Below are 16,519 nucleotides of genomic sequence, written 5' to 3' on the forward strand. Positions count from 1 at the left end.
TTTATAAAAGATAACACAGATTGAGTAAGTAAGGCCAGAACTGCAGAAGTGGGAGGGTTGTGTGGCTCTCCACGTTTTACCCTCAGAAACTGTATCTATGAAGTAAAACAAAACAGCATGCAGCCTGAAATAATTTATTGCAGGCAATTATTAACCATCAATATATGTTTTCTGTGATTGAGCATAGACTTCAGAGTATCCATCATTGCCATAACTTCTCCTTGCCCTTGGCTTTGGTGATTAAAGAAACCTGAGCACTTTTAGGTGTACTCTTATAATCAGTTCGCTTTGAAATGTGTTTTTTGGTCCCCAGGAAAGGAAAATGTGTTTGCCAGATGCACATGTTGTTGAGCACCACTGCTGTTGGAAGCAAAAATGCTCACTGTCCAGAGTTTATCCAGATCTCAGAACTCACAGGCCACACTGGAAACATCTTTCAGCTCCAAGCATGAGGTCTGCCTGTGTTTATTACAGCCTACCTCACTGTATTTGTGCTGTTGGTCATAAAAAGAAATAAATTAATTAAAATCAATAAATAAATTAAAAGAAATATAACTAAAATAGACCCTTCCCATTAGGGGAAAAATTATTTTGCACATATTGAAAAGTTAATGGCTTGTTTCACAAAAAGACAAAATAAAATGCTGCAGTCTACCAGAACTGTAATAAATAGTTACATTTTCAAGTCTGGATTGAAGGCCTTTCACTGCAGTTCTGAGGTTCGCAGAAGCTACGTGAATGTAGCATAGCTGTTCGTGAGTTCAGGGACAAGGTTGTGCTGCTTTCAGTTTTGACTATTTGAGTAACATCTCTAAGCAATCTGACTGAATCCCCCAGTAAAACCTTCCTTTGTGATAAAAAGTATCAAAATCCAACGCAGAGTGAACACAACAATCTCAAGAATGAAGCAAAACCTTTTAAACTGGGTCCTAATGTAAGAAATAGCACCGCTAAATATTTACTCACTTGATTTCTACCAGGTACTCCAGGGTAAATCCCATCTAAATATAGGACACCAAGGTTGTATGATGCATCTGGATTTCCCAATTCTTCAGCTATTAACCAGTGTTTGGCTGCTTTTCTGTAGTCTCTTTTAAAATTGTGGTAATACCATCCCAAGCCATTCACTGCCTGGGGCAAGCCCTGATGGAAGAAGAAGAGCACCCTCAGGTCACACATTTGATTCTGCTTTGGGTCACTTCTGCAACTAAGGTTTTTTCCCCCACTACTCTTCCTCGTGGCCTCATATTTAGAGTGAGGAATAAGGCTACAGTGTCATCTTATTCATCTCAGCTGTGTCTGCATTCAGATTTTCACTTGTTGACAAGAATAAATTGTGACAAATCTTTCACCTGTTTCCTCTGCAAGGACAAAACAGGACACTTATTCTTGTGAACTCCCAGAACCCCGTTGGCAGGATTAGCAATAAAAAAAGCCACTTCTTTTAAGCTAGAACATTTCCTTAAGAATAAATAGAAAGCAATGAACACAGAACTTTTTAATGCTGCTTTCAAATTGCATTTGACCAATATCATACAGATCTGCTTAAGATATTGCTACTTGCTATTACCAAGCTGCATTTTTGCATCAATAATTACCAATCAAGAGGAGAAAATCTTTTTGGGACAGTTTTTATTTTTGTTGCAATGAGTCACCACCTCCTTGCACAAACTGGTGGATCATATGGGGCTGGAAGTATGACAGCCTGTTATTAACTTACCCATTAGAAGGTAAAAGTAGTTAAAATTTTCAACAATTATGGTGTTGTTTTTGTATAGAAAATGTGCTCTGGAGCATAAGACCCTAAGTATCTGAGTTCAAGGAGAGTAAGGAAATTGATGTCTCTAAGATTCTTCCTGAGCTAAGGGAATTTTGATCACAGCATGAAAGCCACTCAGTTTATTCAAGCCTTTCCCAAACAGGCAGTGGAACAGGTAGTCTCTCCTGTTTCAAAGAAATCATAGAACAGGTATAGAGCTAGTCTCCCAGTTTGGGAAAATAAGGCTTTTGCCATTCATGGTGAAGACACTGAAGAAGCAACCAGCACTTACACAGAATTATGATAACAGGCATTTTATATAAATCAGAGTTCATTATTATTAGCACCTGGCATAGGACTTCTACAATACAATATTTATTGCATTTTACCTTGGCTGCTGCTTTCTTCATCAATTCCAATGCAAGTTTCATATTCTTTTTCACACCTTGGCCCTAGGAAATGCATATGTGAAACAATCAAATGCAGGCTGATAAAAATTCACTTCTGCACATTCAAAATGTCTTTTAACACTGATACTATTATTTACCAGGTGTCACTTGGCTTTAAACAGTTACAGCAAAACAAGTAGCTTTGTGTCATCCCTCCTTCACAGCTTTACAAAATCTCAGTGATTCAGTCTAGGAACAATTACTTCAGCAGCATATTCAAGTGATTTTTATGGGTAAATAATATCACAGATCTTTATTTTTTGGCACCTAAGCAAGAATGAGTAGCATTCAAAGGGGCATAGGTTGCTCACAGTAAGAGCTCTCAGCTTTCCTGAAAAAGGATGTCAAAGTGTCTCCAGAGGAAACACACAGATATCATGCTTATGATATAAATTAATTTCAAACACGAATCAAACAGATTATGGGTGCTCAAAATTAACACAAGCAAATCTAAAGCAAGCATTTTGTAGAGAACAACCCTGCACTGTCAAAGAAACGGGATGAAGACTTAATGGTTCTTCACTAATATCTCTAACCTTTAGTGCCCATGACTGTTTTATGGGTAACACTGCTCAGCTGATATACCTTATCTGACTCAGGTGGGGTTGGTTATGCTTCAGTTTAGCCTCTGCTGTCTAGTGCTTCTAGCAGGGAAAAACTAACTGCATGCAGAGACAACTTAATTACAACTTAAAAAAAAAATCCCAGAGATCTAATGAAAGGCATTCTAAGAAAGGATCAAATTTTTACCTACATCTCTACACCAAGGCCTATGCCTACTAACTAGTTGGATTATTGAGGTGACAAGACATTAGGAAAAATTAAGACTCACTAATTGGGTGGTATTTTGATCCTGAATCTGGCTCAGAACAAAGTGACTAAACTACTTTTAACTGGATCTTCTTAAAATTTTTGTGCCTTTCTGATAAAAAATCAACATTAGCTTCATGTCTAGTGATTGATTTTCAGAGTAAATCTAAAAGCACTTGTATACAGTCTTCACTGCAGACAACTTAGAAACATCACATCGTAGGAATGATTATTTTGAAGTGAAAACATGAAACTTGACTTACCTTAAATAACACAATGGCATAATCATATATTAACACTGGATCTTCTGTTTCTATTGCACCCTTTGCATACCATTCTATTGCAGCTTCAGGATTTTTTGCCACTCCTTGTTGGCCCCAAAACAGCATCTGAGCCAACCGTTGCTAAAAGAAAACAGCATAAGCAGTAATGTTATAAATGCTAATATTGAAACTGGAATTGCAGGAGCAGACTTTTTCAGCTTAGATGTATTTCAAATGTATTAACAATATGTAGTTATACATCCTCAACAGTTTGAAAACGATTGGTTGTCAGGAATATTCAGAGGGCTTCCCAATGGTGGAATGTACTGATATTAAATCTACAGCAGGGATATTTTTACAGTTGTCAGTATCACAGAAGTCTGGATTGATTTAAGTGCAGAGATAAAGACAGATTTGATGCATGTAAATGGCTCAGAATTACACGTATTGCTGCTGGTCTCAGATCAGCAACAGTAATTGCACTGTATCAAATACAAACCCAGGGAAAAGGATCAGAGAAGGAGGTTGCCAAGACTTGACGACTCTTCCCTTTTGCCTTGCATCATCGTTTTAGCTTTTCATGGTTACTGGATACTATCAGACAGAATCATGGGAAATAGTTCAGGCTCATAAAAAAGAAGCAATTCTGGGTAGAAAGAGAAAACATCTGTCTGCTTCACTCTCCTCCAGCACTTTTCTACTAATCCTACAGATACCTGATGTGTGTCTAAAATCAAGAAAGAGGAAATTTATTACTTTATACCTGTGCAGCTGCATTTCCTCTTGTTGCTTCGTGCTTTAACCACATAAAGACATCACCATTTTCTTTTGTTTGGGCTTTTAGCAGTTCATCATCCATCAGTCTTATAGTTTCAACGAATGCCTGAAGAGTAGGTGAACAGAAAAAAAATTATTACACAATGAATTTACAGATCTGCTACCAAAATGAAAATGCTTTCCATTTCCTGCTTAGCCCTAAAAATTCATGATCCATTCCGGGTTTTAAAATTCTCATCACTCCTCTGATGACCAGTCCATTAACTATTCTTACATTCAATGTAAAAAACACTACTTTGTTACAGTACAAAACTATAAGTCCACTCTACACTGGAAAGGTACACTAAGATATCAACAACTGAAGAGAAACCCCAATCCATCTTTTAGTTTTACATCCAAGTATCAATGACAAAGAAGTGCTTTTAAGCCTTTTAAGACTTTCTACTTTCTATAAAAATCTCTTTCAAAAGATAAAAAAAGGCTAGCAGAAAGTTTGATGAAGACCTGCCCCACAGAACTCCATGGTACATCGGCTGATTTTTAGATTTTCAGCAATCAAAATCTCTCTATTTTCTGTACAATAATCATTCTGTCTGATAAGCCAGGATTCTAGCACTAATCTACCTTGAACATTCTTTACAGATAGAGTTGTGTTACCGCTTGTTTAGTAGCTCATTCTAAAATCATTTTATTGTAACTTTACCAGGTAACTATTTAACAACCAACATTTGATTATAGAAAATGTATAATTATGGAGAGGACAATTTATCTCTTGCATGAACTTCATTACATTTGCCTATTAAAATGGCAGATCAGTTGCTTAATAAACACATCCAATTATATTCATAATTAAAAATCTGAGTGAGGAATTAGGGCCCAAGAAAAACAATTAGACTTTAACGAAAGATAGGCATGTGGACAATTCTGAGGATTTGAGCCTAATTTTGATTTTGATTCCCCCTTGCTAAGAAACAAAGTAATGATGCCTACATATAATTTGGGGGATTTTGTAACAATCGTCAAATCATAGAATGATTTAGGTTGGAAGGGACTTTTAAAGATCATTTGGTCCCACAGCTCTGCCATTGGCAGGGACATGGATCAGATGAGCTAATATTTGTAAATCAAGACCAAAATGTTCTGGCCACACAATTAATACGTGAAAAATAATTTGCACAGAAAACAAATTCAGATGCAGTTATAACTCTTTTACCTGTTCCCCTTTTATATTGTGTTGATCCAGTGATGTCTTTATTGCAATATTACTGTAATAAGCATATGACAGCTCCAAATCAAGTGGATAGTTATTAATGCCTTGATAATGTTTATAGCCAAGATTCATCATAGCAAGTCTCTCATTCCCCTGAGCTCCAACCAAACTATACAGCAGTCCCTGAAAAAAAATCAACAGACATAAACAAGAGTGAATTCATTGCACATCTCACAAGTTTAGCACTTTCCAGGAGATTTACAGGGGACAGAGTGTTCATAGTGGTAGCTGATATACTAGTTATACCATGTAAACACAGTTACAGCAAGAACAGCTCTAAAGTAGTTAAAGCGTCTTATCTATGTATAGAAAGACTTGAAAGAAAAACTAGACTGTAAATACTTTGGAAGTATTGCACTTATTCTGCAGCAACTTTTTAATGTCATTTTATTACAGTGTTGTTTATACTCTGACACTTTTTACACCCAGCAGTGACTTAACTAGTCCCACTGATGCCAAGTGGAGTTTTCACAGTGAATTCAGTGGAAACATATGGAAGTTAATGAACAGCACCTAAGAATTTTACCCTAGGGATCTGACAGAACTAGTAGGACAGGACCTGTGGCTGATAAGGTTTCAGCACAAATCTCCCTTGAGAAACATGTTAATTAGTCTATGTACCACACATTTGTCCAAAACCATTTTCAGCACTACTATTATTTTTCACCTGTATAGATTTAAAAACAACGGTGTTCTATTTGTGCTGGATATTAAATTATTTCCTACGCTATCTGAAGCAGATCCAATGATGAAATGACTTAGCCTCCATAATTACCACTAGGTATATTCCCTAATTAGGGTATAAAGAAGGTTTCTGTCTAAGGTTTCCTGTGTTTGAAGAATTGCAGGTGAGCTTGAGGTCTCTGATTGGCCTCTCAGAGGTTCTTCTGATTTAGTGTCCTGTAACCATAACAGGCAGATCTGCTATTTTTTAATGAGTGTTTTATATTATACTATTATATTACAATGAAATATCTGTTGGCGATTTTAGTGTTGCCCTCTTCCCGTGACATATAAACACCTTCCCTTTATTTGACCTTGAAACTGAATCACATGGAAACATTTCAGTTATTTGCAACCTGCCTAAAAGGTCAGAAGTTCACATACTCTGCAGCTGCTCAGCTGAAGCGCAGTCACTTTTTTCCAAAAGTAAACTGTTCTACTTTTGTTACCCTTAATCATTTGACCATAATATACATAGTGCCACATTTTTGCACACTGTAAAAAGGGACTTCTTTCCTGACTGTACTATGCACCTTTTCCAATTTATGAGATTTGCCTGATGTAAAACTTTTTTCTTACCCATCTACAGATGACTGTGGGTGTCTCAAGGGCTATTACCTCATCCTAGCTCCACAATGAAAAGCTGTACATTCTATGCTTTATGGTTCACTTTACCACCATTTTCAGGTCTTACTAAATCATTGCTTTCCTTACTCTGGATGAGCAGGATAAAGATTCCGACCACCAAGACTTCATAAAGACATCACTGCTATCAAGTTATTTACAAGTAGCTTTACTGGGAAATCCCTTCAACCACTGACTGGATCTGGAGGCCATTTCAATTTTTTTAATTCAATTGATCATAAATTCATCCCATTTCTAAATTGCCCTTAAAGGTAATTAGTTTCACAGACATAACCACACATACTAAACATACTACCTTTATATGATCCACGGACACACCGAGCCCCGTTTCAAATATAACTGCAAGGAAATAGGAAGCCTTATGGTATCCACAACAACTGGAATCCATCAGGAGAGGGACAGAGGAGCCCACATTGCTGAGGCCATTGGCACTGGACAGACCTTTCACAACCTTCTCAAATATCCTCCGGCCAACTTCTACAACTGTATCACTTCCATCTTCTAACACTAAAAATAAAATATAGGATGCACAGTTATTGCAAGAGTTAAAATTAGGAATGGATTTCCCCTCCTTAAGTTAATGGGACTGAGACAGATTCTGTTATTTCTCATGCTGAACGGTATTCTCAACGCAGACAACTAAAATTCAACCAAAATACAAGGTATTATTGAATAGGAAGGGTGAATAAAAATCCAAAAGACCACCCCAAAGTAACTAACCACTAAAAACATAAGGATATTTCTGATTCCTTCTACCTAAAAAGCCATCCTTTCATCTGCAGCATATTGTAACATGATATTCCTTTACTAAGTTAGCTGATGTGAAAAAAAAAAAGGTATAACACATGAACTGAAGTCAAAGGACACTAACTTACATGACATATATTGTGGAGTTATTCAAGAACAATAAAAAAACCCCCATGATTACCATCTGGACTACTGAAGTCTATCTCTTGTAACAGTTTGAACAAAGTGTGGTACTTTTCCCTGAGTTCTTTTCCCCACATGAAGGCATCGCATTTGGATATTTCTCCATATTTGTGAATCAGCTCCAAATAATAGTTTTCATAGTAACCTAGAGAAAACAATATATTTAAGATATGAAAGTTGACTTTGCCGGCCTTGAAAACAAGTTTCTGGTAGGAAAATGATGTTTCTAGGGTAAACTAAAAAGTCATGGACAAGATGGGCACCTTCTCGACACACAGCAGTACTAAAAACTCCTACAGCTAGCACCACTTAAAAATACATTAAGATTTCTTCTTCCATACTCTGGTCACAATGCATGCAATCGACTGCTAATCAGAAACATAGGCTTGTCTTCAGCACACATTTTAAGACACGTTACTTTTCTTTCACTAAAGCGGATACTTTGATATAAACCTGTTAATTACTGACCGTTAGGCAACTGCGGCAGAAACATTCCCGCAAAACTCATCTATTTTTGGGAAAGGGCTTAAAATACATTTGCCTTTAGGGTCATTTTGAAAAAGAAATGGAAGAAAGGCAATTGTATAAACTACATGTAAGCTTGAAAGTATTTCTTTGTCCCTTTATGCACTTGTCTTATTAGAGAAGACATATCAAGATGATTAAAGTTTGGATTTCACGGTACAAAAGTATTTGCAGGGACAAAACCACAGTTTTAGCTACCAGTAACAAACTAAACTCTTGAAATTGCATTTTTTTCTTGTTATGGCTGAATTAAGTTTACTTTTGATGATTGATATCCAGATTCTTTTAAAAGGAAAGCAAACAGGTCTCCAAGGATGACAGTTTAAAATTCTTGTGTCATAGATCAACACTTACAACTTCTGTGAGATTTTTCGCCTTGCCTTACAATATATGTGTACTCATGAACTATTTCTTGAATGTCCATACATCTCTCGTAGTAGAGTTCAATTTGTTCCACTGTGTCTTTGTCACGAAGAGGATTAGAAATCTATAAAAAGGCAAACGATGGATAAATGTCATCCCTAGTATCCGTTGTTGTCTACGCTCAGCTAGAAAGAAGTGTTGTGGGTAAATAACAAAAGGAAACAGATTATTCACTACAATCAGTTTATCTGGCACATCACGTGTTAGACAACCTAATGGTGGCCACAACAGACTATGACTTTAAACAGTCAGCATAATCCAAAAATCATGGATGAACTTTCAAAAGCGACCAATCCCATGTGACTTTTACCACCAATTTTAACAAAACCATAGATTAATCAAATATGTCCAATACTGTATCATCAGAAAGTGGGAACAAAGCATTAGTGAAAAGAAGTCCTTATTAAATATAGATTCATGAACATTGCTTTACACATTCACTGCCCAAAGCATTATCTTTTAGTGTTTGAAATGGCAACTAATATTGCTAATAAAGCTAATGTGTTCCTAGATATTATTATGCTTCATAGCAAGTTTATCACTTGGTAAGAACTCCAGTTAAAAAAAATAAAATACAGCCATAGTTGGCTGCTAATATTTAAACATTTCCAAACAGCGCTTTTGCTTACCTGATCTGTTTCCAACACATTGAGACGATAGTATTTCACAGGTCCAAAGAATGCTTCAATACCACTTACATATCCACTGCCTCCAAGAACAAAGTATCCAGCAGTGTCATCATAATAGAAATCTTCCCTAAAACTTGAGAACATAAAAGAGAAGTAAACTGACTATCTAGAGGCATTGTGAAAGAAAAAAAGAAATTAGTATCTCAGAATTCCTGTAACTGACAGTCTTAAACTCATTGCAAGTGTCTTTTTCTTTGTTCATTTGTTTATTCTCAAAATCTACTCTACCATTTAGTGTGATAAATTTTGGAGTAAATTTAACAAATCCCTTGTCTACAAACATATCAAACCAGCAGGGTGTCTTATTTTTCTGACCTGTAAGTATCTTCTGATGTTTATGCACCATTACTCAACCTCAAAGATTTCAGTTTCACTTCTCCCTTGCACTTTTCTAAAATTGGCTTATGAAAATTTAAGTTATATCCTACATTTATTATTTACAATTTTTCAATTTCTGGTTTGTTAAGCATAGCAGAGAAGGAACAATATTGAAGTCTGCCATGCAGTTCACTGTTATGTAGTTTTCTTATTAACAGTGGTTTTTTTTAATTATTTACACAAGAAAGAGTCAATCTTAAATTATAGTGAAAGGGAACAATTAAAGATTAATTTTAAAAAATTATTCAGTTGCTTAGAATAAAGGATAGAGCAAGAATACTTTTGGTAGCAATTTTGCTCTCTAACTAAGCAAAGTAGGTAACAATTTCACTGGTGAAATCCTAGCTCTCTCACAGCAACAGCAAAACTTGACTTCAGTAAGGCCAAAAATTCATTTGAAGACTGATCCTAACGACACCGACCTGGCAATCATTTCTTAGTGAGGGCTTTCAGACTCTAGTACTGGATCATGCACTGTGTTAACCAGCTTATGGCATTAACAAAAACATTCAGCTCATGCCCAATGTAATCACAGTAATGCAAATTGGTTTTGAAAGCATAGTGTGGAAGAAGGCCACAGACATTTTGAAAATCAATTAGAATATCAGTTACAAACTTGTGTTCTCCTTCTGCCATTTTCTGTATCTGAACACATACAAACATATTCCTCCACAAAGGGGAAAATGCTGCTTACGTAAAAGATTGATGATGACGTCTTTTCAAATTCTTCCCAACACTGCTTACTTCTATCTAAAAGAACACAGAATATTAATTATAATAGAAGAAATGTTACAGGGTACATTTATTTCAGTCTGAAGTTGCTCCAGGGGAGGTTTAGATTGGATACTAGGAAAAATTTCCTCCCTCAAAGGGTGCACTGGAACAGGTTGCCCCTGGAAGTGGTGGAGTTACCATCACTGGAAGTGTTCAAGAAATGACTGGATGTGGCACTTGGTGATATGGTTTGGTTGACAAGGTCAAAGGTTGGACTCGATGATCTTGGAGCTCTTTTCCAGCCCTAATGATTCTATGATTCTTGTCACTCAATAGATGCAAGACCTTCACCTCAGGGCTGTTCTCAATCCACTCTCTGCTCAGCCCGTATCTGCGCTTGGGATTCCCCTGACCCAGGTGCAGCACCTTGCACTTAGACTTGTTGAATGTCATGAGGTTCCCATGGGCCCACCTCTCAAGCCTGTCCAGGTCCCTTTGGATGGCATCTCTGTCCTCCAGTGTGTCAACCACACCACACAGCCTGGTGTCATCGGAACACTTGCTGAGAGTGCACTCAATCCAACTCAGTCAATCAAAGTTAATTTCCCAAAGCTGGATGTCTGAATGTCCCCGGATAACTTCTAGTTTTAGATTTTTCATTCTTTTAGTATGTGAGCATGTACAATTTACAGTATTTCTCTCAGTCTCAGCTATTAATGAATTTGTCAGAGGCATAATGAAATAAGACACATCTCAGCCTTGACCCAAGCATACCTGCCCACCCTTAAAAGAGAGATCCAGTCGAAACCATTGCTTCAGAGGAAGGCTGAAGCTAGTTTTCACTGCAAGGTCATCACCCTTCACGAGATGCATCTGAATATGCACATAACCTGACAGCAACAAAGGAAGAAAAAGGAAATAAACACCACAGAAACATTAACAGCAAGAATGGGTTTCCTAATATATCAGTCACAGTGATTCTGTCCTCTTCATCCTCTTCATCACCAACAGAAATCTGGGCACGCACCAAGCCATACATCAACTCTCACAGAATCCCACAGACACACGCTCCACATTTCAGTCACACATCTCAGATGCTAATGCTCAGCCTCCCATACGAAACACAAAATGAAAGCCAACTGTCCGAGGGATAAACAGACTAAATAAAAGGCAAACAGGGAGGCTTAAACATCAGAAAGCAGATGTGACTTCCAGTAAAAAGCAGAAAGGAACAGTAGACAATGGTATCCACTCAACACTAACTGGGGGCATGTGAGTGCAATGATCAAGTACAGCATGACTCTACCCTCCCCTATTCGGACCTGCAGAAGCTAGACTCCTGGTCTGAGCTCTTAAGACCAGAACAGGCTATTATGCTAGTCTAGTCTAACATTGAGAACAAAACTGGCTGGAAAACTTCTCCAAGTAAATCTCATAATAAAGCTGATAACTTCCATTTTTGTTTGTTCTTCAAAGAAAAGCATCCAGTTTATAATGGATAAACTAATTATCTAGATTGGTTACAAGACAGAGAAAATGAAAATAGCAAAAATAAGAGAGAGGAAAAGATCAGTTGTGAAACCTGCAAAGAAGGGAGGAAAAATGTATTATGAGAAAGCCAGGTATGCACTTTTACAACTCTGTATGCTTATTTCCTCTGTGAGCCTGCCAGCCAGCTCCCAGCTGTTTCCCTGGCAGGAATAGTCCTTTACTGCAAGCATTGAGAGACTAAGATGGTCCTACTACCTCTTAACTTTTTTCTTGATCAGGGAAACAGACTGGGATTCTTGAACACTGAAATGCAGACAAGACCTTGAATCATTTTGTCTTTTTCTAAGGCTACTTCAAATTATAAAAAAATTTCATGTAGTATGTATATAGGAATTAAGAACAATTTGAAACAACACTTTAATAATAAGAACAAAGGTTGTTCATTGAGGTAAGACTGTTTAATCCCAGTGTGTGTTCCTGGTCTGTAAGATTTAGTCCATTCTCCTCACAAAGCAGATATTTCCTGAAGTGAGCCACGAATAGATGCTGTGCAACTATTTCTCAGTTTTCCCCTATTAATTTAGTAGCTACTCTCCTATTGAGACACTATAGTCAAAAAGAAGCATTTTTCAAGGAATCAGGTCTGATAACATATTTTTATAAATGTTATTCGTAGGCACAGATCTATAAAGACTGTATCAGACCCCTTTTGAAAGCCATTAATAATATCCCTTACCTTCCTCGTTTAGAAACACGGCAGGAGTACCATACATTTCTTTCGAATCAATAAAATAGATTATACCACACAGATCCTTTTCACAGTGGTGGAGTAGATATAGCCAGATTGAAACGGTGAACCTGCATGAGCAAAAGCAAACAAAAAATCCACTCCTGATGAAAACTCTCTCTAGTTTGAAAAGCATGCATTTTACTTTAATTTAGCAAAACTTTCTCACACATGTAATCTTCAGAACAGAACACATACTCTGCAGTGAAAACCTTCAGAATAACCACACTTAACACTCTTGGACCTTTGATCTCTTTTTAACCACAGACTTTTGTGGTAATGACAGAAGAGAGTAAGGAAGCATTATCTGAACCAATTCCAGAATACCGGGTCAGAGCTACTTCCAGATCCCACATCAACAAGGAACTGAAAATACAACAGAGACAACTTGGAGCCAACCTCCCACATGCAGGCTACACTACAAAATTTCCAGATGCATGGTCTTGTCATCTTGACTGTTGAAGCCAGTAAAAACTTTTGTGTCTTCTACACTAAAAGCAAACTGTGAAAATGTGTTTGGGAGTAGCAGCTAAAAATTAATCCAATCTCTGGACAGTACAGATAGCTATGAATAGCTGTCACAGAGCTATCACAGGATAAATAAAGGTGGAGCCTCTGCAAACTACAGAGCAGCGCAAAATAAAAAACCGAAGACTTATAAATGTCTGTACAAAGCTGGTTGAGGTACTAAAAGCTGAACTTGTACCACAAGATCTAATTTTAAGGAGTTCCTCTGTGCCAGACGAAATCTGCTTCCATGCTTTTAACAGCAATTAGATCACTTATTTCTGTAACATTGCCATAGCAGTTAGGCCAATGCTGAATGCCTTTAAAAACTGTACCTCCAATGTACAACTCAGCAAAGCACTATAACTATATCATATCTGATGAAATAGTTTGCTTTTCTTAGTGACTTTTAGAAAAAGATATTCAGCTTTTGCATTTCTTAATTAATTAATAAAGGTCAATATTTGTTTATAATACTTCAGCATTGGGTCAGCTTGCATTGCTTCTCTCTTAAGAAGTTGCTTAACACGAGTACTTTGTATGTTTTCCTACACTAAAGCAATGTTGATCTGAAAGGCTAGCACTTGTTCTCTTGCTTTAAACAAATGCAAGGGTGATTAAGTTTTCCCTAACAGAAACTACACTTTAAATAGCTAGTATCACCATTTCCACCAGAGATGGTGAGGTAGAAAGGTTTGTAAATCACAACCACTTGTATATTGATTGTTATGACCTACAGGTAAACACTGTGCTTCCAGAAATACTGTTCATGCTCATATATCGCTCTTTTTACCTTCCATCTCTGCCAATATAGCAAACTCAAATGCCGCAGCCTTGATTGCCAGGCTGAGACCATATCTGTTCTGGACACATTTCCTGGGACAGAGTTTGGAACAACGCTGACTCATTTCACATCCCCCATTGCTGCAGAATGACGAACAGCATGAGTAGTCCCTTACAGTCCCAGCCTATCCTTGCTGCAGGCTGTCCACTGGTAGCCACCTCAAATGACAGTTGTCTATCTCCAGCTCTCTTTCTCTACAAATCCCTGACTGAACCCAAACAAGTAAGTTCAGTTAGATTCATCTGCTTCTATTGACCTTTTGGTACAGTGGGGAACCACTGCTCACATACAGAGAACTGAAGAAAACCTCTCTTCCTCTTCCTTGACAGAGCTACCTCAGGCTGTCACGCAACCACAACATGTACTGGAGACATCACTTGAAGGAAAACACTGTGCGGATCAGGTAAAGAGCTTCATAAATTCATGCCATGTATTCTCGACCAGAGCTTGAGCGCCTCAGTGCCAGAAGCAGAATGCAACTGTGTTGGTGAGCAAAGGGCAGCAGGCTGTCACCCATCCTGAAGAAACTAGGAGCTAAAAATTGCTCTGTAGTTATGGTTTCAGAGCTATAGTCTGAGGGCTAGTAATTTGCATGCAACCTGTGCTCTCTGGCCAGTCATCTTCAGCACTCTTCCTGTGCTCACAGGCCAAATGCACATCTTTGTGCAGGCAAGTTCCAGTTCCTGCAATCATTTCCTACTTCTGTAATAATGTTCTCAGAGTAAGAGCATCTGGTGGAAGAGAGGTATATTTATGTATGTCTTGTCCTCCAAAGTTGCAAAATATGACTGACAAGCTGTGACAGTTTTGGGAAGGGGAAGAAGAGCAGAGCAAGATGATCTTTTAAGAGGCATTCCTCTCTAACTGAATAGTGTGCAGAGGCTAAGGAGTTTTACTCCTGCCTAAGTAGAAGAGTTTACACAGCGATGGTGAAAGGAAATAGAGTAAGGTCAAGCTGGAAGACTTATTTAGGCAGAGGATCCTATCACTAAGGGCTTGCCAGCCGCAAAATAAATCAGTGTAAATTCACAGGGATAAAGCTGCTCCACGCTGCTCGCCCTTGCAAGAAACCTTACTCTGCACTTGGTCTGCAAATAATGTTATAAATGCAGATCTGTTTGTAATGCAGAAAACCCCAGGCTAGCTAGTCCTGAGGAAGCAGCCTGATCATGACAGCTAACTCACCCTCCTAACTGTACCTAACCCACTCAGTTACACCCACTATTGGCTTCTCTTGCATAGCACCGCACTGACACCTACTCTAAGTATCTTTCTGAGGTTCAGCTTAATCCAGTCCAAAACTGAGATCACAAAGAACTGCTAACGAGATTACTTTTGCACCTTTTCTCAAATTACTAGGCAGTATTCCTTTAACTTGTGGTGTAGCCCAAGAGTTTAAGCACATTCTATAGCCTTCAATAATCAAGTACAGCTCAGTTCAATTATTTGCCTATACTTACATGGGATAATCAATCTGATGTTGTCTGGCTGTCTCAAGTTCTCTATTTTCAAATTGTTCAAATTTCTTCACAATTCCTGTTTTTTCCCCACTGGAAGCATATATAAATTCAAGAATCTGGACCCCATCTGTAAAATACAATCTTTCTTAATCTGCCAGACAAAAAGCATTGATAACCAATTAATTAGCTCACACTCCTACAGTCAAACATTTAAAACACAGATTAAAACAGATTAAAAATTAATACAAACCCTCAATAAGTCCTTAAACACAAATTCACTTCCTGTTATTAAATACATTACAGTCTTGGACCAAATAACCCATGGAAAGCGAAATGGAGTTCATTTCCAGCTGATATTAGAAGCAGAGAAAGAATCGACTAATTTAAAACTAGATACGTAAAGAACCAGTTAGTAAGGAAGAAACCTTCATTTATCTCATTTGCTTAAATCTCATTTTATCTTCAATTATGCCTATGTGACATTACTCCACAGCTCTTGGACTTGTTCTCCATTTGCACCTCTCTATATTGTAGGTATGGATAGACACCACTTTTGTTCTTAACTGTATGGATAATCCTGTAATAAAACTGATAAAGCTGCCCCTCCTAAGAAACAGGAGAAAAATCTTCAAGGCCATGATATATCTACTATCAGATTGCTTAGAAAAACTCCAAATTCAACAAAAAAACCCCAAACAAAAGCCACCAACAAAACAACAAAATAAACCAAACCCTGAGGAATTTGTTACAAGCTTATTTTAAGAAACTAAATTGAATAAAATGTTATTTCCTCCTATTTTGTGTTATACTGATTTAGATTAGAATTAGATAATACATAAGATGTTTCACAGTGTTGTCTCCAACAAACATTTTAGAAAGCCTCCGAAGGAACCAACATCATTGCTTTCTTGTTCTTCTTCAGAGCATTTACAAGTCAGTGTAGTGAAAATAAGTGACACAAATACCATTGTGGGATTTTCTAGGAGAGAACTGTGTAGCAACAAATAACCTTTTTCCTTTTAGGTTCTGCTTTGAGTATGCATTGATGGCAAAAACAATTGTCAGCAGGTGTAAA

The 16,519-nt window shown here is 37.5% G+C and overlaps 1 protein-coding gene across 1 annotated transcript in view; it reads right to left on the bottom strand.

Annotated features, from left to right (window-relative positions):
• SEL1L3 (SEL1L family member 3) overlaps positions 1–16,519 on the bottom strand; it is a 33,999-nt gene that overhangs the window by 11,738 nt on the left and 5,742 nt on the right. Inside the window, exons 3-15 of the mRNA XM_027713794.2 lie at positions 15,445–15,571; positions 12,583–12,704; positions 11,130–11,245; positions 10,336–10,391; positions 9,204–9,336; positions 8,506–8,638; positions 7,625–7,771; positions 6,992–7,203; positions 5,272–5,451; positions 4,045–4,164; positions 3,282–3,422; positions 2,149–2,211; positions 967–1,143 (exon numbers count right to left, since the gene is read on the bottom strand). Of these exons, the coding sequence (XP_027569595.1) occupies positions 967–1,143; positions 2,149–2,211; positions 3,282–3,422; positions 4,045–4,164; positions 5,272–5,451; positions 6,992–7,203; positions 7,625–7,771; positions 8,506–8,638; positions 9,204–9,336; positions 10,336–10,391; positions 11,130–11,245; positions 12,583–12,704; positions 15,445–15,571 (1,727 nt within the window). The remainder of the gene's footprint in view (positions 1–966; positions 1,144–2,148; positions 2,212–3,281; positions 3,423–4,044; positions 4,165–5,271; positions 5,452–6,991; positions 7,204–7,624; positions 7,772–8,505; positions 8,639–9,203; positions 9,337–10,335; positions 10,392–11,129; positions 11,246–12,582; positions 12,705–15,444; positions 15,572–16,519) is intronic.

This window comes from Pipra filicauda, unplaced genomic scaffold, assembly GCF_003945595.2.
Source record: "Pipra filicauda isolate LSUMZ 115617 unplaced genomic scaffold, ASM394559v2 scaffold169_size1572857_pilon, whole genome shotgun sequence".
In the NCBI taxonomy this organism is placed as follows: domain Eukaryota; kingdom Metazoa; phylum Chordata; class Aves; order Passeriformes; family Pipridae; genus Pipra; species Pipra filicauda.